We start from the raw sequence: 21,654 nt of genomic DNA, 5'->3' as shown, positions 1-21,654 counted from the left end.
CCACTCCCCAGGGTGGAGGAGGTGTGACGCGGGGTCTATGAGGAGGCCCCGGGGTGGGGTGGGGTGGGGGAGCAGGAGACCAAGGGGCCACACCAGGGTACCAGGGGTCAGGCCAAAGCTAGAGGCCAGATCCGGCCCCTCCATGGCCTCCAGCTCAGACCAGAGCAGAGCCTGCCTCCGACATCCTGGGCTTTCTCTGAAATGAGCCACTTCGTAATTCTTTGGCTGAATGTCTAAATAAGGGTTTTTGCCAATTCTGAGCCCTGCTAACTGATGAAGTTGTCAGAAAAAAGATCTAATGATGCTTGAAAATGCTGGGAGTGAGCCAGTTCCCCAACGGCCCTCCCAGCTCTGACTGGGTCCCAGGGAGTGGGGACTCTCCCGTGGGGCCGGCTGGGTGTGAGCGCTGGTGGCCGAGACCCTGCCTGCTTCTATGGGCTGTGTGCCTGTGCACAGTGGCTTCTCCCCTCTGGTTCTCTGCTTGCCAGCCAGGACAGGAAGGCAGCTACCTGGAGGAATAAGTGAGATGGTGTACGGGCAACATCCTGCAGATCCCAGGGCTGCCGGGGGGGGGGGTGCTGGGGGGCCGCCAGCTGGCGAGCCCTGGGTGAGGGAGGAGCTGAGTCGCCAGCTCTGTGTGGCTGGGGGGGGGGGGCGCTGGCTCAGCCCCCTGTCTTTATCCCGAGGGCCGTGGGACAGCCAGCTGCTCTGCTCTCCAACGGCTGGGTGTGAGCTCAGTCCTGCAAGGCGGGGTCCGTGGGAGCCTGGGAGCCCCCGCTGGGCCCTTTGTTCTGGCCTTTCTCCGTGGAGCAGAGTCTGGGCTCTGTGGGAGGAGGGGCTGGCTTGGGGCCTTGGGGATGGGTCAATTCCCGGGACCTCAGGAGGTGGGTGCTGGGAGCTTGGTGTCTCTGTTACCAAGAGAGGGGCCAGTTGGGGAGCCCCAGCCATAAACGGAAAAAGCCATTCTCCTCCATTCATTCCCCAGCTGCCGGGACCACGGGCTCCTTCCCATCTTTCTTGCTCCCTCCACCACACACCACATGCATGTGGATGCACATGTATGTGGACGCACACACGTGTACACACAGACACACAGGTGCCCCTTGCTTGGCAATAGACGCGAGGAGAGGAGCAGAGAAGTCTTGGGTTCCTGTGGGTTTTTGCACTTGCAGGTTTGTAACTTTCCAGGATCTCGGTTTCTGCAGCCTGGGGGTGGGGCCCCCACCGTGCCCCCCAGAGCCAGAGCCTCTGCGAGAAGCAAGCGAGGCGCAGCAAGAAGACAGCACGTGACCACGCAGCCCGTGACTAACGGCGGCCGACGCCGGGCCCAGGAGTGGAATTGCTGTTTCTATCCAAACTGCTGCTTTTTTTAGCAGCTGGGGAGAGTCCGAGGGTGAGGGAGGGGCTTGGAGTCATGGCCTAAATACAGCCGGCGGATTAGTACCAGGTCCAGCTGTCCCTGCTGGGGCTGTGGGGGGTGCGGCAGTCTCTGGGGGCGTGGGCCCTGCGCCCTGCTGACCACTGCGTGCCCCAGGGCTGGACGTGGGGAGTTAGGGGGTCCTGCTACTTCCTCCTCCCGGGACCGCGCCTCTGGGAGGGCAGCTTGGGGGTCAGCCCCTGCATGGGTCACTGCCCATTCGCCGCCCAGGTTTCTTCTCCTGGGAGACCCTGTCCACCCTCAGGGGGTGCAGGCAGGCCATGGCCGTGACAAAGCTCTGACCAGGTTGATCAAGAAATGCACCAGGAAGACCCCTGGTGTCCAGGGACCATCTCCCTTGCACCCACATTGTGCCCAGCCCAGCCGACTCCCACGGACAAAGGGCTCGGGGACCTGCAGGTCCCTGGGACCACGTCCAGACCCAGCTCTGCAAGATGAAGAGGACTGTCATTTAGAGAAGCAGTTTTCTCTCATCCGGGGAGCTGGGCCTGCCTTGGGGGCGGGGGCAGCTGGTTAAGAGGCCCTGGGAGGGGTGTTGTGCCCAGCTGTGCCTGGGTGCCCACAAAGCCGCTCAGCCTCCTGGGAAGTGGGGAGGGGACACACCGGATCACAGCCACTGGGTAGCCCGGAGGAGACCAACCGGGCCCCAGCTCTTGGTGCTGGGTCTACAATGTGCCTCTGCGAGGTGCCCATGGTTTTTCATCCTCCTGTTCTATACCCAGATTCCTCACGAAAAGTCCCTGTAAAAAAGTCCCCAAGACCTAAAATTTAGCCTGCAGCCTGCAGTAAATATGGAGTTGACTTCTCACGGGCTGGGCCAGTGGGGACCCTGTGTGGGAACCTCTGCTCCTTCCCACGGGGACAAAGGCAGAGGGGAGAGGAGCGACATTTCCCAGGTCCTGTGTGCCGGTGAGGGAGGCCCCCGAGCAGACTGACTGCTGGGCGTCCCACAGAGCTGAGCACCTGCCAGGCTGGGTGTGGCGGGGAGGGAAAGGCTGGGAGAGCGGCGCTGTGTGGGGGAGTCCTGGGGCAGTCATGGTTGTGTGTGGAGGGGGCCTCGCCATGTTTTACCATGGGGCAGTCCCCTGTATCCGCGGGGCTCTGTTCCAATACCTGCAACAGGTGCTGAAACCCCAGAGACCACAGCCCTGTGTTCCCTGCATATACAAGCACACGCCTATGATAAAACTTAAGGGGTACATCTGGCAAGGTTAGAGACGAACAATAGCTAACAATGAAGTAAACAATTATAACCGTATACTGGAATAAAAGTAACTTAAAACTTATGGGTTGCTCATTTTTGGAATTTTCTGTTTAGTATTTGTGAAAGATGATGAACTCTGGGTAGCAGAAATCGAAGATAAGGGAGGTTTAACTCTATGTACAAACTTCCATCCTGTGCACTTTCACTGCCAGCCAGGTCAAGAAATAGTCATCTCACATTGGCAGTGGATGACCGCCCAAACTTTGAATTAGCACGTAGCTTTAGGCTAGGTTGCTGCTCTGCGCACCTGGAAGGCAGGTTATCGCGGGATAAAGAAAGGAGTTGAATGAATGCTGGTGTCTAGCCTCACGCTCTCTCACTCCACTGAACCAAAAGCCGAGGGTTTTCTTAAAGGCGTGAGCCTCAGAAAGAGAGGGCATGAGAGACGATCACAGCCCCGATGCCAGGAGCAGACAGACCAGGGTCTCCGTCCATGTGACAGAGCGGGACCCAAACCCACAGCAGGGACACGTGACGCCAGCCTGGTCTACGTCCCGGAATCCTTACGGGCGGCTGAAGCCTCTGGTGGCACTGGAAACAGAGGTTGTCTAAGAGGGGGGTTGACTGGAAGTGTTAGAAAGCAGTTGGAGTGCTAGAAGCTTCCCCGCTCGGCCCTGGGGGAATTGTCCCTCCCCAGCGCCTGTAGGAGACCAGAGTGTTGTTCTCTGGGGAGATCCTAACAGATGCTTTCTGCTCCAGGGAACTGGCGGTGAGTGTATACAGGGGTGTGGGACGCTAGGACCCCTCTGGCTGGCTCTCTGGCTCTGGGCTGCTGGCTGGCTGAACGCGACTCCTGGCTTTTCAGGGAATCCTCGAGAAATGGTCCCTGGAGCTCGTCCTCCGAGGAAGCTCCCAGTCTGTAAACCCCAGGCAGGCACCAGGGCTCCAGGCAGCTTCACAGTGAGCAGACGATTGCCAGATACCCAAGAAGGCCTCAGACGCAAAAGATAAAGACCTCAACAGGCAATGGAAAACAGCACCCGGGAGGCAGGACGAGACCACGGAGACACTGCATCCCGGAGGACGGAGAGGCTTCTCCGAAGCAGGAATCGCCTGAGAAGCAAAGCGAGCTCAGGATGGCTGGGAGAGTGGGAGACAAGTTGAGGAAAACGCCCAGAGAGAAAGATCCAAGTCGCACAGAAGAGATGGAGATACGGGACCCGGCAGGCATTTGGTCCCGTGGCTGAGGCCGCTTAGGACACCCAGTCCCAGTCGGAGTGCCTGGGTGTGAGCCCAGCTCAGGGGATGGTTCAAGAACTTGGGCCCCTGCCACCCCTGTGGGAGACCTGGGTTGGGTCCCTGGGTCCCGACTCTGGCCTGGCCCAGCCCTGGCTGTTTTGGGTGTTTGGGGAGTGAAGCAGTAAATGGGAACTCTCTCTCTCTCTCTCAAATAAATAAAAAATAAATAAATAAATAAATAAATAAAATAAAAATTTAAAAAGTAAATAACAGATCAATTCAGGATGTAGGACACCAGGATATTAGAGTTCCAGAAAGAAGGAACAGAGGAAATGGAATGGAGAAAATTATCAAAGAAATGATTGAAGGAGAGATGCATGACTGGAAGGAGCTGGGAGCCCAGGGTAGTGGGACCTGTGGGGGTTCAGACACGGAGGAAAGGACCCCACCAAGGAATATTCCCAGGAATTCCTGATACCACAGTCAAAGTTTCAGATACTGGGGGACAGTTTTCAGAAAAAAAAAAAAAGGTTACAAAATAGATCAAGAAATAGAAAGACTCTGGGCTCCCAACAAGCAGGGTGAAAGCTAAGTGCAATCATGTCACCAAATTCTGGAGAAGTGGGGTATGCGGCCTATGACTCAGTTCACCCAGACTCCTGGTGGAGGGTGAAGGAAGATGTTTTCAGGTATGTGAGGTCTCAAAACGTTTACCTCCAGGTAGCCTTTCCCAGAACGCTACTTGAGGATGTGCTCCAGCACAACAAGAGCAATATGCAGAGAGAGAGAGAAGAATCCAGAAAATGCAAGCTCCCAGGGCGAGGTGCAGGGGAGTAAAGATGGTCATGGAAGGAGAGTCCAGGATCACACCAGCCCCAGGGCAACCCAGTCCTGGTGGAACTGGATCAGTCAGAGGCTCCAAGAGAAATTTTGCTAAGAAAAGGAAACAAATAGAAAACCTCTCTCTTCTGAATGCCTTTGAAGGAGCTTTAGATAATTGGCAAAGGTTTGGTGTTGACTTAACGATAAGTCTGTAGAAAACTAAGCAAAAACAATGACTACATCCAGAAAGAAAAGAACAAAAATATGCATGAAGGGGAAGTCACCACAGCTGATTTCATGACTCAGCTCTGGGATTATTGTATAGCTACTGTATAGTGGGAGGCTGGGCAGTGGGGAGGAAGATGGGAAGGCTGGGCCCAGAGGGAAGGGAGGGAACCAGCTTCTCCTCTAGGGGGATGTGAAATGCCAAGAAAAAACAAAACCCGAGTGTACTGTTCAAGGTGCAGAGGTAAGGACCGAAGGGCTGGGATGGGCACTGGTGCAGCGGTTAACTCTCCCCCTAACACCCACATCCCATATCAGAGTGCCTGGGTGTGAGTCCCGGCTCCACACCCTGGGAGGCAGCAGGTGACGGCTCAAGTACTTGGGTCCCTGCCACCCACATGGGAGACCTGGATTGAGTTTCGGTGTCCTGACCTCAGTCTGGCCCAGCCTTGGCTGTGGCAATCACTGAGGTCGTAAACCAGTGGGTGGAAGATCTCTGGCTGGCTGGCTGGCTGGCTGGCTGTGTCTCCTTGCTTTTCAAAATTAACCAATAAATAAATAAGGATGGGGGAAGAAGAATCCAATCAGCCAAGAGCTGAAAATGGTTGCCTTCGGAGACAGGAAGTGGGGCAGCCTGCACAGGAACCTTAGCTCTTGGCCTGCATAAATCATTTTGACTTAAAAACCAAAACCAAACATAAGTAATTAATAAATTGAAAAGACACGCCAGCATCCTCCCTGTCCCTCCGACTTTGGTGAGTTCTTGAGAGGCTGAGTAAAAATCAGGCCCTGTCCCTGCTTCTTGGCCCTGGCCTGGGTTCTTTGCAGGTTCTTCTAAGCGACTGCATCCCAGCCCACGGGCGGGGCTCAGCAAGGCTCAGGAAAACTGTGGATACACACAAAGCCAGGTGGAGCTGAGCCCCAGGCAGCCATCCCCAGAGCACACCTCCTTCCATCTGGGCAGGCTCCCAACACTCTCCCTGCTCTGACCCCAGTAGATGCTGGGTAGCACGCCAAAGGGGTGGGCTATGACAAGACCACCTGCATGCAGGGCCCTGGGGTAGGGCAGGGGGCCCTGTCTCTGTGCAGGCCTCCCCCATAACTGCTCTGAGACTTTCACACTTCCCCCAGTCCCTGCCCGGCCATCCTGAGTGGACACACAGCCAGCTCACGCCACGCCACAGGCATGGGTGTTTACAGAAAGCAGGGTCGTTATTTACAAGAACAAAAACTGAACTGATCCACTTCCAGAGACACCAGATACAGGCGGGCCAGAAGGAAAACTGCAACTTGTGCACGAGACCGGGGCGGGCTGCCCGCCTCCGCCCCCCAGGAGCCACTGCACCCAGCTCTCTGTAACAGCAGATCTTCCCCACACTAAGAAGCCACTGTGTAGTGAGGGAACCCCAGTTAAGAAAACAGAGCTTTCTTCCCAGACACTTAAACCCCTGAGCTAAGACCTATCCATCCCCGGAGCTCCCTGGGCCCGCTGTTCTCAAAACCTGGGTGGCAGGAGTGACAGGGGACACGGCCCACCCCGGCCCCGCCCCCCACAAGCCTCTGCTTGCTGTCCGCTTGCGCAGGACAGGAAAGACACGGAGGGACCTTTCGTCCTGCAGTTAAGTCCCCTCAAATTCGCAGGAGGACCAGCGATGGGTCAGTGACAAAGTTGTGGACAGCCAGGGCCACGGGGTGAAGAGCGAGGACAGAAAGGGTGTGTCTGGGAAGCTCTGGTTGTTTGCATGTTTGACTTAAAATGAGTATTTCTTAGAAACGAAACCACAGCAAGTGCGGCTGCTGCGTATTTTCTAACGCCCGTACTTGGCAAAATGGAAAGTTGGCATCTCTAGTTCCTCTTCAAAATCAAATGCTGTTCTGGGAACAAAAGGTCTGGGACATATTGTGGTCGATGGTGCAAAAGAGAATAAGACCACGTTCAGGACCAAGTTCGGGGCCACGGCCACAGACCTGGAGGGTCGGGAGGCACGGACGCCTCACAGCCGATCTGCGTGTGGCCGTCGGTTGGCTAGAACACCCCGGCCAGGAACCTGGCTGTCCTGCTTGCCCCCCGTCCGTGACAGGGAGCTCATTCCCCCTGCAGGAAGTGCCTTCTGGCATTGGTGGGAAATGTCCACTGTCCTCATCCCCGGCCAGATGCTTGGACCCAAGGGTGGAGCCCGTGCTCACCCGCCCACAGGACGGCAGCCGCCACACTCCACTGTGCCTGGCCTGCCTCCTTGGGCCAGGGTCTATTTGCTCCTCGCTTCCCCTCCCCACAGTCGCTCCTCGTGCGAGGTGACCAGCCAACGAGAGACCTCGAGCCCCGTTCTCCCCGTGCTGGCCCGAGGCCTCGTCCCCTGGTTCTTTAGCTGTGGCAGTGGCTCCGGCTCCCCGCTCATGACATGGTTCTGGCTGTTCCAGACCAGCTGGAAAAGCCACAAAGAAACCCACGTAGGGAGAAAGAGTCAACGTGATCCCAATAAACATGCACACATCTGCACGGTGCGAGGCCGGGAGAAACCCAGCCAGGCGGCCGCGGCAGGGGTCCCTTGAGAAGGGCCGGTGGTAACTTTTACATTTGCCTTCCCCCCTTTTCTAGTCTTTCCACAAGGCGTTGGGTTTTATTTATATAACAGAATAAACCAATGACCATTTAGAAATACGAAATAAGGAAAGTGAAGCGAGGGGTGGGTGCTGTGGCCCAGCGGCTGAGTTGCTGCTTGGGGTGCCCGGATGCTCTGCTTCTGATCCTGCTCCCTGCTCGTGTGCCTGTGGGGGCAGCAGGGGACGGCTCAAGTGCCTGGGCCCCTGCCACCCACGGGGGAGACCCGGATGGAGTTCCAGGCTCCTGGCTTAGACCTGGCCTAGCCCCGGCTGTTGTGGGAATTTGGAAAGTGAACCGGGGGACGGAAGATCTCTCTCTCTCTCTGTCACTCCACCTTTCAAGTAGATGAAAATGAGTAAATAAACTTTAAAAAAAAAGTAAAAATAATGTCACATGGCCCAAGGCCCTGCTTCCTGGCTGCTCTCCTGTCACGGAGCTGGAGTTGGCCCCTTCTGCATCTCTGCTGGCCCCATCGCTCCCCTCCCCCACCGTGAAATGGAAAGAGGACTGGGGTCGGGGTGCGGCGTGCTCACCCTCCCAGTTCTTCCCCAGGTGCAGCTCGGGCCTCCTGCACGCGAGCAGATGCAACCCACATGGGCCCAGCTGTCCTGACCCCGGTCTAGGGCTTGCTCTCTGGGGCTTAGACCAGAGCCCCCAGGCCCTCCTGGGAGGAGGGTGTGCTGGGGCCAGGGCTCACCCTCCAGGGCAGGCTTTGCCCCTGGGACTCCAAGACATAGAGTCAGTACTCAGCCAAGCTCTGAATAGAAGTGGGGTGCCAGCCCAGGGCCAGAGCGTGCCTGTGCCCCCAGAGCGTGGGCCGGTCCTGGCTCTGCCGTTCCCTGGCCCCAGGCAGGTGTTTCCTTGGAGAGCCTCAGCTCCCCCCCCCCGCACCCCCTCGTAGACTCAGGGAGGGAGCTTGGCCGAGATTGGGCTGGGTGGGCTCTAAGTCCTTTCCAGTCACCTTCAGAGTGTGGGAGCCGCACCGCACCCTGGGGAGGGCAGAAGCCCCCTTTCTGCCTCGCCTCCCTGGCTGCCCCGAGCCCCATCCTTGTCTAGGTCTGAGACATCCCAGACACCATGTGTACCCGTGTTTGCGTACACGTGTGTGCACTGTGTGTTTAAGTACACGTGTGTGCTGTGTGTACCCATATCTGAGCACGCATGTGTGTGCCATGGGTCCCATGTTTGAGTATATGTGTGTGCTGTGTGCACTCATGCTTGAGTACATGTGTGTGTGCACCATGCACACACGTGTTCGAGTATGTGTGTGCACCCATGTTTGGATGCATGTGTGTTTGCATACACGTGTGTGCACTATGTGTGCCCATGTTTGAGTACACACGTGCACCATGCATGCCCAACCCGCCATGGCCTCACCTGAGAGCTGCTGATCATGGCACAGCTGATATGACACCGAGGGGGGCCTGGTGCGCATGGGAAGTGTTTGGAACCCTGGTTCTCAGGGCCCTCTGTCTGGAAGTCCCAGAGCGTGCTGACTGTGGCTGCACCTGTCTGAGTACACGTGTGTGTCATGTGTGCCCCTGGTTGAGTACCTGTGTGCGTGCGTGTGTGTGTGTGTGTGTGTGTGTGTGGAGTGGCGGTGACCAGGTGACAGGAAGACCAGCTGCCTGTGCTGCGTTGGCCCAGGCAGAGCTTTCTGTCCCCACGCCTCCTTGAGGATTCTGCTTCTATCCATGCCGGGAGCCCAGCTTCTCCCAGCTCCACCCCTCACCCTTTCTCACGTCTTTGCCTTCCTGTCCCTGCCGCTGCTTCAGTCCCCAGCTCTATCTCTGCCCAAGGTCAAGGCTATCACTTGGGTGAGCCGAGGACTGCTGGCTGAACGACTCTGTGGGTGCCCCCTCCCCGCCTCTCCCTCGGGAGCCAGTCCCTCCGCCCCAGCGTCCCTAGGCTTCCTCCCAGTGGTGCCCAAAGCACCCAGGGCCCTTCCTGCCCCAGATGGCCTCTCCCTGCGCCACGGCAAGCTCCAGCCGCTGTGCCGCCGGGGTCTGAATGCGACGCAGGGAAGCCGGACACGGCCGCGATTTTGCGGCCTGACACCGTCTCTCTGTGCAATGCACGCATTTTCATTGGATCCTCAGGAAGGAGTTGGGAGCCCTTCGGCAGTGCACCTCGGGGGTCTTGCGGGCTGCCCTGGATTGGGTGGGTGGGGACAGGGCCTCTCCACAGTGAGACAAACCGTGCACGATTGTCCCTGAAGGACCGGGAGGTGGGGGCTGCCAATGACTCTGGCAGCACAACCCATTTCACAGGCCAGGAAATCGAGGGGTGGGTTTGGGATGTGAGGTTCACCCCAGGAACAGAAGAGACAGAAAGGGATGTGAGCACTCGGTCTCCACTCCATTCCCCAGTTTGCCAGGAGCCCACGGTGCAGGGAGGGCTGGCTAAAGGGGTAGGGGGTGGTGGAGAGGGTGACAAGAACAGACACAAATGCCCTTCTCTGCAGGTGGCAGATGGCGGCCGGGAGGACAGTGCCAGGGCTCCAGGTCCCACCCTCCCGGCTGCTCGGGGAGAACCAGAGACGACGCCCTGGTTCTGCTGATCATGGCACAGCTGATATGACACTGAGGGGGGCCTGGTATGCGTGACAAGTGTTTGGAACCCTGGTTCTGCAGGCCCTCTGTCTGGAAGTCCCAGAGCCTGCCGACTGTGCCTGCACCTGCTGCCCGCCACACCCCACCCCTGCTGCCCCCTCAGGCACCCCTGTCCTGCCTAAACTCACCCTCAGGGCCGGCAGGGAGCTGAGCTGCTCTGACGTCAGCGTGGCTTCCTTGTAGCTCTTGCCAGCAGGACACAGCTTCAGGAAGGTGTCGTGGATGCTGGGGAGAGAGGCGTGTTGGCCGTGGGGGCAGGGCAGGGGACTGGGTGGTGCCACGGTCACAGAAGGGATTCAGGCTGGACAAAGAAAGAAAAAGCAGTAACACAGACACAGCACTGTGGCATAGCAGGTGAAGGCACTACCGGTGATGCCAGCATCCCACGTGGGCGCTGATTCATGTCCCGGCTGCTCCACTTCCAATCCAGATCCCTGCTAATGGGCAGGGGAAAGCAGTGGAAGATGGTCAGAGTGTTTGGGCCCCTGCCACCCACATGGGAGACCTGGATGAAGCTCCCGGCTTTGGCCTGGCCCAGTGCTGATCATGGTGGCCTTTTGGGGAGTGAACCAGTGGATGGAAGACCTCTCTCTGTGTCTCTCACCTTGGCAACTCTGACTTTTAAAATAAATGAATAAATCTTTAAGAAAGATTGAGGGGAAAGAAGGAAGGAATGAAGGAAGGAAAGAAGGAAAAAGAGCAGTGATAACTCTGTCTACTGTTCCAGAAACATCGGCGAGGCCTGGCCGTGCCCAGCACACGGTGCGGATGCAGGCTGAGCCTGGCGTGAGGAAAGGCCCGGGGGTGCTCGGAGCCCAGCACGTACTCGCCACACAGGTGCCGGAGCTGCAGCGGCACAGGGGAGCACCCTGCCGGCACCTCTCCTTCCAGGCCCCCCTCACAGATGGAGAAACCAGCAGGGGTCCCAGCTCCGGCCATCTGCCCAGCACTGTCCCAGCCTGGAGGGAAAAGGTCACTTGGTGACCTCTGTGGAAAGCCAGCGTTAGAAGCCAGCGGCCAGCAAGCCGCCGGCTGCGCTGGCCTGCTAGGCCGCGAGCCAGGTCAAGCAGATGGCGGGACACAGCCAGCGCTTTCCTCCCCATGGGCCCTGCGCCAGTCCAGGAGATGCGGCTCATGGGCGACACAGATGGGAGGTGGCGGGTGCCTCCCCTGGGAGGGAGAGGCCCCCGCCCTCCACCCTCTCGCCCCAGCCTCCTCCCAGGATTCAGGGAGCGACCAGGGTGGCCAGGGGAGTACAGGGATGGTGGCCGGGCACCCGCGTCCTAGACCACAGCTCTTGCCCCGGCAGGGCCGGCAGGCCTTGGGTGGGGGGGCGGCTCTGTTAACACTTCCCAGCCTCAGTGTCGTCGTGTGGATAAAGCACACTGACAGCGAGAGCAAAGGGCTGAGTGTGAGTGTGAGAGTGTGAGTGTGTGAATGGTGTGTGTGTGTGTGGAGAGTGAGTGTGAGTGGTATGTGTGTGGTGGGCTGAGCATTGGTGTGAGTGTGAGGTGGGGGCGTCGTAACTACAGGCTCGTGGCCAGGACCCATGTTCGACTCCTGCCCCTGCCACTGAGCAGTGCTGAGCCCCCAGGGCAGGTGACAGCTGCCCCAGCCTCGCTCAAGGACAGCACAGGGAGGCACCTGCCGTGTTGGCTTGGGGCCCGGCACGGGAGCGCACCGGGGAGTGCCGGGCCAGAGGAGAGCCGTGGCCACCCCGTCTGTGGATGGCTCTCTCCTGCCCACCAGCGCCCTCTGCCCTCTGCAGAAGACTTTGACCTGCCCCAGACCTGCTCTGCTCCTGCCCCAAGGACCCCTTCTTGCTCCAGTTACCCTCCGGTCCCTCTCCTTCCCCAGCCCTCCCCTCTGTCCACCACCACGGGGATGGAGCTAATTCACACCCAGGAGTGAATGACTAGCGGCCCGTCAGCGACATCCCCAGGGATTTGGAGTTTGACCTCCAACCAAGGCACAGTGAGTGAGCAAAGCCCAAGGTGGGTGCCTCGGAGGTACAGGAGGCCTCCCGGGCCCTGGAGAGTCAGAGGGAGGCCCAGCCCCGGGCGGGGATTGGGGAGGGGGCTCTGCTGTCCAGCCCACGGCTCACCACTAGGAGCCTGGCACGGCAGAGCCAGAAGAAATGAAACTGAGACCCCGTTTGCCCATGCAGCTGCCAGACCCCAGGCTCGGCCTCTGGCTTCCTGACAGCTTTGGTCCAGGGCAGCATCAGCAGGGGGCCAGCGGCAGGAGAAGAGAGCCCCCGTTTGTGTGAGTGTGAGTGTGTGAGTGTCCCACCTGGACCCTGTGACCCGCAGCCTGGGCTCCAGCCCTTGGCAGGCAACGCAAGCCCAGGGGCCGGTAATGGCTGGCACCTGGCTGTCTCCCTCAGTACCCCTGACGGCCCCTTTGCTATGAAGACCTCTGAACACACAGCTGTGGGTGCACTTGCGTCCTGTCCCTCCACTGTGAGCTGTGTGACGTGGGGCGGGTTACTGCACCTCTCTGAGCAGGCAGAGCTAGGCTCTGTGCCTACTCCAGACAGGGCCAGACAAGCAGGAGTGGGCAGGAGAGGACCTTGACCCTGCGGGCCTCATGAGGGGCCCCGAGCTGCCCCCCAGGTCTGGAAGGGAAGCCGGAAGGAAGGGCACCAAGGAAGGCACTGGACTGGGCAGGCACTGCAGACCCGCAGAGGAGAGGCAGCCACCGTCTCCTTGACTGTCCCCAACAGCCTCCTGTGGGAGGGGTGTGGGGCTGTTATCTCTGCAGATGGGTAGACTGAGGCTCCGAGAGTGTATGGGGTGTGCCCAAGGCCTTAAGCTGGCAAGAGATGGATGGAGCCCACCGCCCACCCAGGTGAGAGGGCGCCGGCTCCACCCGAGGGCCTGCCAGGTCCTGGCGCCTCCCGAGGCTGTCTCCTGGGCAGGCTGCCCGCAGACGAATCACGGCCGCGTCCCGGCTGCCACAGATGCTCTTGTCCTCCAAACGTGGCTCTAATGGAGCTCTGGATTCATCGCAAATGCACTCAAAGTCAAAGCCGCAGGGAAAACTCACACGCTCAGCCTGCCAGAAATGAAGAGCTGGGGCCGGGGCTCCCTTCCAGGCCGAGCCCGCACAGCGGAGGGGCCCAGCACCACACCTCCACACGCACTCCCCACGGGCCGTGCACCTGCCAAGTCCCCTCGAGGGCCTCAGTTTACCCCTCTGCAGAACGAGCCTCTGGGGTGCCCTGGTTCCCTCCAGCCGGGCGCACCGTGTCTCTGGGTGTCTGTGGCTCTCGCCGGCCACCCATCCACTCCCAGGCCTCTGACACCCTCGAATGATTCTCAATGGGGTCCCCCATTCGAATCCCACCGGGAGTTTGTAAAAGGATCTGCCCCCACCCCCATCCCCAAGCTTCTCATTCAAGGTCGAGACAAGGCCCAGCACGCACAGGTGCTACGAGCTCCCAGCATTTCTGCTGCACCAATGAGATGGCGACCACAGCTCAGGACAAGTGCAAACATTCCACGCGTCTGGTTTTGGCCCCCTGGGCTTTGTCTGCACCTCTTGGGGTAGCCCTGTGGTCCTAAATGGCCCTTTTAAGTCTAAAAAATTGGCTTTCAAGCCCCTGCACTGCTGTGTCCAAGCTGTAGGACCCAGGGCACGTCGCTATATTTCTTCACTGGCAAGAGGGGATGATAGCACCAGGCTAAGTACAGCTACCACATCCTCCGTGCTGAGTCGGGCACAGCGACACTGATGCCACCATCTAGAGTGTCCTAATGACAGCTTTGTGAGATGAGCTGCTGTTGCTCCCAGCACACCCTGTCTAACAAGGATGGAAACTGAGGTTCAGTGGGGCTAAGAAACTCCCCACCCCCACCCCGGCCAGAACCAAGCCTCAAACCCAGGCCATTTTCTTCAAACCCAGGAAATACACTTGTGACCATTCCACCTGCCGACTTCTAGACGGACCCCCGGGGCTAATGGGGATTTCACAGCAGTGGGGCCTCCCGGAGGTGCCAAGAGAAAAAGCAGCCTTGAAGCAGAGGCTGGGTGCAAACCGCAGGCTCCCAAACCAGGCCCACGCTCAACCTGAGAGACGCACAGTAGTTCAAAGAGCTCAGACTGAGTGCAGCCCACCTGCACCCCAGCCACAGGGGCCTGGACCGGACCAGGCTGTGCTCTGCTGGGGGGCCAAGTGTGCGTCTCTGGGTCTGCAGAGTCTGTAGCCAGAGCCAGAAGGGGCTGAGCCCCAGAGAGAGGCCTCTGGGAGGCAGGGGCGAAGGGGGACGCCACAGAAGGCCACTGAGAGGGACCTTGTTCTTACAGAGATCAAAGGACGTGGAAGATCAAAGGCTGGGGAGCCATGCCAAGGCAGCCCTGGCCAGGGAAGGCGCCTGCCCCTCCCCTTGGTACCATCTGCGGATCCAGCAGCCAGGCCTTTATGTCCTCACGCAAGTCACAGGTAAGAAGGTGGGAGAGGGACACCCTCCCCTCCACGTGTCCTCCGCCACTGGACTCTTGATGCTTCTTTCAACGGGGCTGAGTCACCACCCCTACCCCCAGTGCCACCCCCAGCTCCTGGACATTGCATGGTCTTCCCCAACCTGTTTCTCTGTCATATTCACAGAAAATTGCAACATGTTGTCCAAGGTCACACAGGAAAATTGTGTAACAGTGGCCCCACCTGGCTGTGGGCAGCCCACAATGGTCCCTTTCTCCCCTGAGCCACCACCGTGCAGCTGGGCGTCCCCAGCAAAGCTGCCCCTCCACTCTGTAGACGGCGCACCCTCATTAACCTGCATGCAGCTGGTCCTCTCCAAGAACCTGTCAGTCCAGGTGGATAACCTTCCAGAGTGTTCTCCACGTGTTTAGGTATGCATGTTCCTTTACAAAAATGGCAGCATTCTCAGGGCCAGCACTGTGGCGTAGCGGATATAGCCGCCATCCACAGTGCCGGTATCTCATATGGGCACCGGTTCAAGACCCGACTGCTCTACCTCTGATCCAGCTCTCTGCTAATGGCCTGGAAAAGCAGTAGAAAATAGCCCAAGTCCTTGGGCTCCTGCACCCACATGGGAAGACCTGGAGGAAGCTCCTGGCTCCTGGCTTTGGATCAGTGCAGCTCCAGCTGTTGCAGCCAATTGGGGAGTGAACCAGCAAATGGAAGACCTCTCTCTCTCTCTCTCTCTCTCTCTCTTTCTCCTTCTCTCTCTGTGCAACTCTGACTTTCAAATAAACAAATAAATCTTTTTTAAAAATGGTAGCATCCTGTGTATAACAGTCTGGTTGACCAAAGTAATACAGCTTAGTGGGTTAAAAATGCAGATAGTGCCATAAAGCTTCCAGTTAAAATTACTTATACCTAAGACTCCCTCCCCATCACCTCTCTACTCTTGCCCACCAGAGGCAACATTTTACAAATATTTTGCTATTTCTCTTGTTGTTTACTTAATGTTTACATAATATTTCTAATAGTATCCTGATACTACCATATGTTGACATTATTTTTTATTATAGACTTTACCTTGTGACCTCCTGCTATAACAAACATTATTTCTCTATATATACTTCATTTCTTCCCTGCCCTCTCCCAATATAAAACAATTTGCCTAGGTCAATAATCAGTGTTGAAATTGTTATTAGGAAGTTGTATTCCTATATTGCCTACAGCCAAGTTCCCTAGTGTAACATGATGGCTTTCTGTTTTGCAAGGCCTTTTGTTTTTCCCAGAGTTAGTAATCACTTTGTTTTTATTTTGCCTGTGTTTCAGTTTGCTTAACATTACAACACCTTCGAACTTTCTCTGCATAGCTGTAAAGTTCCTCTTCATATGGTTAAAGACATCGCATGATCTATGGGTTCATTTTACTTTCTTGGAGGTGCCACACTTAGGACCCCTGGTTCCTTAACTCTGTTCTGAACTGATTTGCTTTCTGGGCCTGTTGCACTGTCGCCATCATTTGGTGTCCTTTCCCTATCACTTTGCAATTCATTTTGCTTCTTCCATGTTGAAAGTGTTTCTGGGATCCATGACTTCCTTGTTTTTTGGTTTACTTTCTAGTTTTAATGAAACTCATCCTCCAAAACTTCCTACGGGTAAACTTTAAACATTTGCACGTCAAGAAACAATGTTATTCCACCTTCACTCTTGATAATTTATTTTATTTGAGAAGCAGAGTAACAGAGAAAAAGAGAGAGACAGAGACAGAGAGAGACGGAGATCTTCTATCTGCTCTTTCACTCTCCAAATGCCTGTACTAGCTAGGGCCAAGCCAGGCCCAAGCTGGAGGGAGGAACTTAACCCCGGTCTCCAAGATGGGTGGCAGAGACCCAGCCACTTGAGCCATCTCCAGTCTCCCAGGGTGCACATTAGCAGGAAGCTGGGATCAGGGCTGGAGCTGAGACTCAAATGCAGGCACTCCCATATAGAAAGTAGGCGTCTTGGGCCGGTGCTGCGGCTCAATAGGCTAATCCTCCGCCTTGCAGCGCTGGCACACCAGGTTGTAGTCCCGGTCGGGGAGCCGGATTCTGTCCCGGTTGCCCCTCTTCCAGGCCAGTTCTCTGCTATGGCCCAGGAGTGCAGTGGAGGATGGCCCAAGTCCTTGGGCCCTGCACCCCATGGGAGACCAGGAGAAGCACCTGGCTCCTGCCTTCGGATCAGCGCGATGCGCCGGCCACAGCAGCCATTGGAGGGTGAACCAACGGCAAAGGAAGACCTTTCGCTCTGTCGCTCTCTCACTGTCCACTCTGCCTGAAAAAAAAAAAAAAAAGAAAGTAGGCGTCTCAAGTAGTGTCTTAATCATGGCACCAACACCTGCTAGTTTAGCTAGGATTAAGTCTAGACTAGAAAATTCCCTTAGAATGTTGAAGGTGTTTAGCCACTGTCTTCCAAAATAAGTCCAAAGCTCTTCTGATTCCTGATCCCCTGTACAGAACCTATTATATTTTTTTTTCTCTCTCTCTCTGTGGAAGCTTTTAGGGACTTCTCATTATCCCTGGCTCTCTGAGATGTCACGGTGACATCGCTGAGTGTCTGCAGCCTGTCTGTTACTCTCTCCTCAAATACCTGGCATCCCTTGGCTCTCCAGTCAGACTTACTGCAAAGCTCTGCGTGCTGAGCAGACATGCCCCCTGCTCTTCGTGTCCCTGGGGGCCCCAGCCCTCTCCCGGCGAGCCCCTGTCTCCCGCTGGGGCGGGCAGTGTGCTCGGTGGGATGCAGGGATAGGAAAGGAACCACACAGGCTTTCAGCCCACCTCTGTGTGTTCGCCTGGCCCCCACGGCCTGGGTTCCCAACGCCATCGTCCCAACCCCCGCTGGCAACTCTCTTCCCGCCGGTGCTCAGCTCGCCCTCCAGATGCTGCGCCTGTCTGCCTGGCACCTGGGCTGCGGCGCTCTCTCCTCTGCTGACAGCGCTCATGTTCTTGTCGTCCTTAGGGATTTCTTCCTGTGCTCTTTCGGGAGAGGAAACAGGTGTTCAAAGAGATGCTCTGTTCTCCGTGTTACCTGGAAGCCCCGGCCCTGGCTTTCTTTGCTTTGTGTGTTGTGGAGATGGCTCCCTGTGGTACCCAGAGTCTCTCCTCCTCCTCCTCCTCCTCCTCCTCCTCCTCACTGGCGGATGCGCTGCATTCACACCGCCGGGGGCCTCTCGATGCTGGTGGAACGGCCAGGCCCCAGTGCCTTTCCCAAGCTTCTGGGCACCTGCAGCCTCCACCGATCCTCTCCCACCCTCAGAGCTGTCTGTGGCAGCTCCATGTCTCAGCTGCTCCCCAGGCTGTGGTCTCCTGGGGCCGGAGGCTCACCCAGGTTGGGAGCCGCAGAGACGTCTCTCTCGTGTCACCCCAGGAGTCCCCGAGCTCCCGGCCGTCCTCAGGGCGGTGTCATTCTGTCTTCTGTGCTGGAATCCCACATGGAGACGCAGAAGCCCGCACTCAGCTCTCTTTGCAGTGTCTCCTCACTCCATCCCCCAGTGCTGACCCCTTTCTGCTCTTCAAGGCCTTCGAGGGTGGAGGCCTGTGGGCCAGGGGCTACCCAGGGGCCCACACAGGCCCCTCTTGCTCAAGAATGGGGCTGTCCAAAGCAGCAGAGCAGACAGAGCCTGGAGAGAAGCTGGCTGGAGAAGCTTGGCTGGGACTGGAGCCTTCTCTGGGAGCCCCCCCCCAGCACAGAGCAGGTGCACCTCTCTCCGGGAAGAGGGGCCTTCCAGGGCCTGGGAGGGCAGCTCAGAAGGGAGGAGACCCCAAGGATGGCTCCCTTCCAGGATGGCTCCTTCAGAGGCCAAAGCCAAATGAATGAAAATCAAGAAAGAGCATGAGCTCCTCCCACGCCCCTCTCCCTCCTTGGGCCCCGTGGCCACCTGCCACGGGGTACACAGGATGAGACTTGGGACCCAATGACACCATGCAGAAGCCCCCAGGGTGGAAGGAGGAATGGGCATGGTCACAGCTGAGAGTGGATGAGCACCGTCCCTGTCTCCCCAAATCTCGAAGGCATCTCCTCTTTGCCCAGCACGTCAGTGCTAGGAGCTCCTGCAGCCAAGGTCCTGTGGCTGCAATGGCCGGAGCTGTGCCAATCCAAAGCCAAGAGCCAGGAGCTTCCTCTGGGTCTCCCATGTGGGTGCAAGATCCCAAGGACTTGGGCCACCTTCCACTGCTTTCCCAGACCACAGCAGAGAGCTAGACCAGAAGTAGAGTAGCCGGGACTCAAATCAGCACCCATATGGAGGAGTACGTGGTGCCCAGCGCCATGCAGCCTAAGTGTCCATCACAAGAGGGCAGGGGATGGATCAGGGTTCGTCCCCGTGAGGGAGCAATCCAGGGCCCTCCAGAAAGAATGGGGCAGGTCGCCAGGTGCTTTCTGTACAACTGGTCAACAGGAAAACCCAAAACCAAACGAGGTCCCGAGCACTGTATGTGGGGGCCAGCCCTGCGGATGGGTGGGGCAGAGCTGTCGAAGGACCTGTGTGCAGGTCTTTGCCTGGAAAGTTCTGGAAGGCTCCATGATGCATGTAACCCCCTATGCTGCAGGGAGGAGAGAACAGAGGCATTGGCCTTATTCCTGTGCTACTTTCAGAAAAAAACAACAGGGGTTATTTGAGCCGCAGGAAGCGGGTCGGGGGGTCTTGCCACGTTTTTCCGGGTTTAGAAGAACAGATGACTGCTACTTTTCAAAGGAAACAGAACAGCTGCAAGGCTGTCTCTGGCCTCCGTAGCTCCCTGTGCCCTGGCCAGCCTGCATTCCTGTGTGTGCCTACAGGGTCCCACACTGCTGGCGTGCAGGCTGGACGAGGTGCCTGGGGAAGGTTCATCGGGGCAGAGACGGTCAGGGGGATGGAGATGGATCCAGGCCAGGGTCTAAATGACCTCGCCGCTCCAGCCCCACCCTCACCTTCCCCAGAAGTGACCTGGTGAGCCAGTGTGTTCACCTAAGGGAGTTTTTTGAGCGCCTGGCTTGGGCCAAGCCTGGCCACACCTGTCCTCCACCTCCCCACAAGCTCCCAAGGAGGCGGCTGCAGCCTCTCCATGCTGCATGGTGCCTGTCTTTGGAAGCCTCCTGCCCTGGACAGCACCTGCGTGAGAACAGGGCCTGGGACAGCTCACCCTCACACCCCAGGTACAGGAGGGAGGGTGGGGGGAGGAGGAGGGAGGAGGAGAGGGGAGAGGCTGCGCTCATTGGCACGTCATAGCCGCCCAGCCATGAACAACCCACAGGGACTTTGGCCCTGCGTCTCCCAGAAGGTGCCCCCAGCCCTGTGGTGCTGTGCAGAAAACCTGCCTTGGATGGCGGCCCAGAGCCTGATGTTTCTCACTCAACACCCTGGGGCCTCCGGGACCCTGCCAGGCCTATCCCCGCCTCTTCTCCAGGGCTGTGTGGCTCTGACCAGGGACCAGCGTGGGAACCCAGCAGGGGAAGGCAAGGGCTCCAGACCTCTACTCACCATAGAATTTCATTTCTGGTCAGGAAGGTCAGGGCCTGCAACAAACCCCAGAGAGGTGAGTGCTGCACTCGGCCCACCCCTACCCCGGCTCTCTGGGGAGTGGGGAGCTGGGAAACTGAGGCAGCCCAGCCTGAGGTAGTGGCAGAGGAGTCACTGGTGCCGTCCCTGGGTCTCCTGATGGCCTTGGGCAGGAGGGTGCTGACCCAGACCTGGAGAGTGGGCTCTGTGGCAAGAGGCAGAAAGGGAGGCAGCCTCCGAGGACAGACCTGGGCCACACAGAGGCAGGGTTAGCAAACATGAGGCCTCCACCATCTCGCCCAGTGAACCCCAGTGCTCCAGGCAGGAGCTTGCCGTCCACCCACATGGCTTGGGACATTCCCGCCACTGCCCAGACTCTCCAGCCCCCTCTACCCACCTGGTACTCCTCCAGGTCCTCCCAGTGCATCTGGTACCTCAGGCACTGCCCCATGCCCACTCGCCCTCCTCTCTGCCAGCGCGAGAACCTCAGCCTGAGGGTGCACCTGCTGATCCGGTTGCCATGGTGACCCACATTCCACCTTCTGCCCATTCTACCTGAGTCCCCCGGGGTTGGCAAAGAAACAGGTTCTTGTGGGTCTCCAGGCTGAGACAGCAGTCCCAGGACAACACACAGAAAGGCAGCCCCGCATCGGTGACTCAGCGGTTGCACTGCCTTGGTTAAAAGCCGCGACCATGTGCCCTGGGCCAAGCTGCTTACCCTCTGTGTGTCTTGGACTCCTTGTCTGGAGGATGGGGCTCATGACCATGGATGGCTGTGGGGTTTATGCTTTTGGTTTTTTTGTTTGTTTGTTTGTTTGTTTTTGTTTTTGACAGGCAGAGTGGACAGTGAGAGAGAGAGACAGAGAGAAAGGTCTTCCTTTGCCGTTGGTTCACCCTCCAATGACTGCCGCGGCCAGCACGCTGCGGCCAGTGCACCGTGCTGATCCGAAGCCAGGAGCCAGGTACTTATCCTGGTCTCCCATGGGGTGCAGGGCCCAAGGACCTGGGCCATCCTCCACTGCACTCCCTGGCCACAGCAGAGAGCTGGCCTGGAAGAGGGGCAACCGGGACAGAATCCGGCGCCCTGACCAGGACTAGAACCTGGTGTGCCGGCGCCGCTAGGCGGAGGATTAGCCTATTGAGCTGCGGCGCCAGCCTGGGTTTATAGTGCTAATAAGCGGGCACTTCAGAAAGTTCGTAGAAAATGAGATTTAACGATAAGGCTATTTTTGTACAAAAAACAAAACAAGAAAACCATGGAATCCATGCATAGTTTTTTATATTTTCCAAGAACTGTTTGAAGCCCTCCGGAACAGTGGCGGGCACAAATAGGAAGAGCTCAGGAATGTCATCTCGGGGGTGAGGCCTCCGGGTTACGCCACCACCTGTGACCCCAGCACCCCATTTCAGAGGCTGGAGTGAGTCCCAGCTGCTCTGCTCCTGACCCAGCTCCCTGCTAGTGCGCCTGGAAAGGCAGCAGCAGATGGCCCAAGCGCTTGAGCCCCTGCCACCCACATGGGAGACCAAGATGGAGTTCTTGGCTCCTGGCTTTGTCCTGGCCCAGCCCTAGCTGT

The 21,654-nt window shown here is 57.8% G+C and overlaps 1 protein-coding gene across 1 annotated transcript in view; it reads right to left on the bottom strand.

Moving 5' to 3' along the window:
• The window catches only part of CIB4 (calcium and integrin binding family member 4), a 52,563-nt gene extending 32,032 nt beyond the window's left edge, over positions 1 to 20,531 (bottom strand). Inside the window, exons 1-3 of the mRNA XM_002709972.6 lie at positions 20,478 to 20,531; positions 20,063 to 20,097; positions 10,274 to 10,370 (exon numbers count right to left, since the gene is read on the bottom strand). Coding sequence (XP_002710018.1) covers positions 10,274 to 10,370; positions 20,063 to 20,097; positions 20,478 to 20,531 — 186 coding nt within the window. The remainder of the gene's footprint in view (positions 1 to 10,273; positions 10,371 to 20,062; positions 20,098 to 20,477) is intronic.
• Between the last annotated feature and the right edge of the window lie 1,123 nt (positions 20,532 to 21,654).

The sequence above is a fragment of the Oryctolagus cuniculus genome, chromosome 2 (assembly GCF_051225735.1).
Source record: "Oryctolagus cuniculus isolate XC-2025 breed Fujian yellow rabbit chromosome 2, ASM5122573v1, whole genome shotgun sequence".
Taxonomy (NCBI): Eukaryota; Metazoa; Chordata; class Mammalia; order Lagomorpha; family Leporidae; genus Oryctolagus; species Oryctolagus cuniculus.
This window is presented reverse-complemented; position numbering and strand designations above follow the sequence as displayed.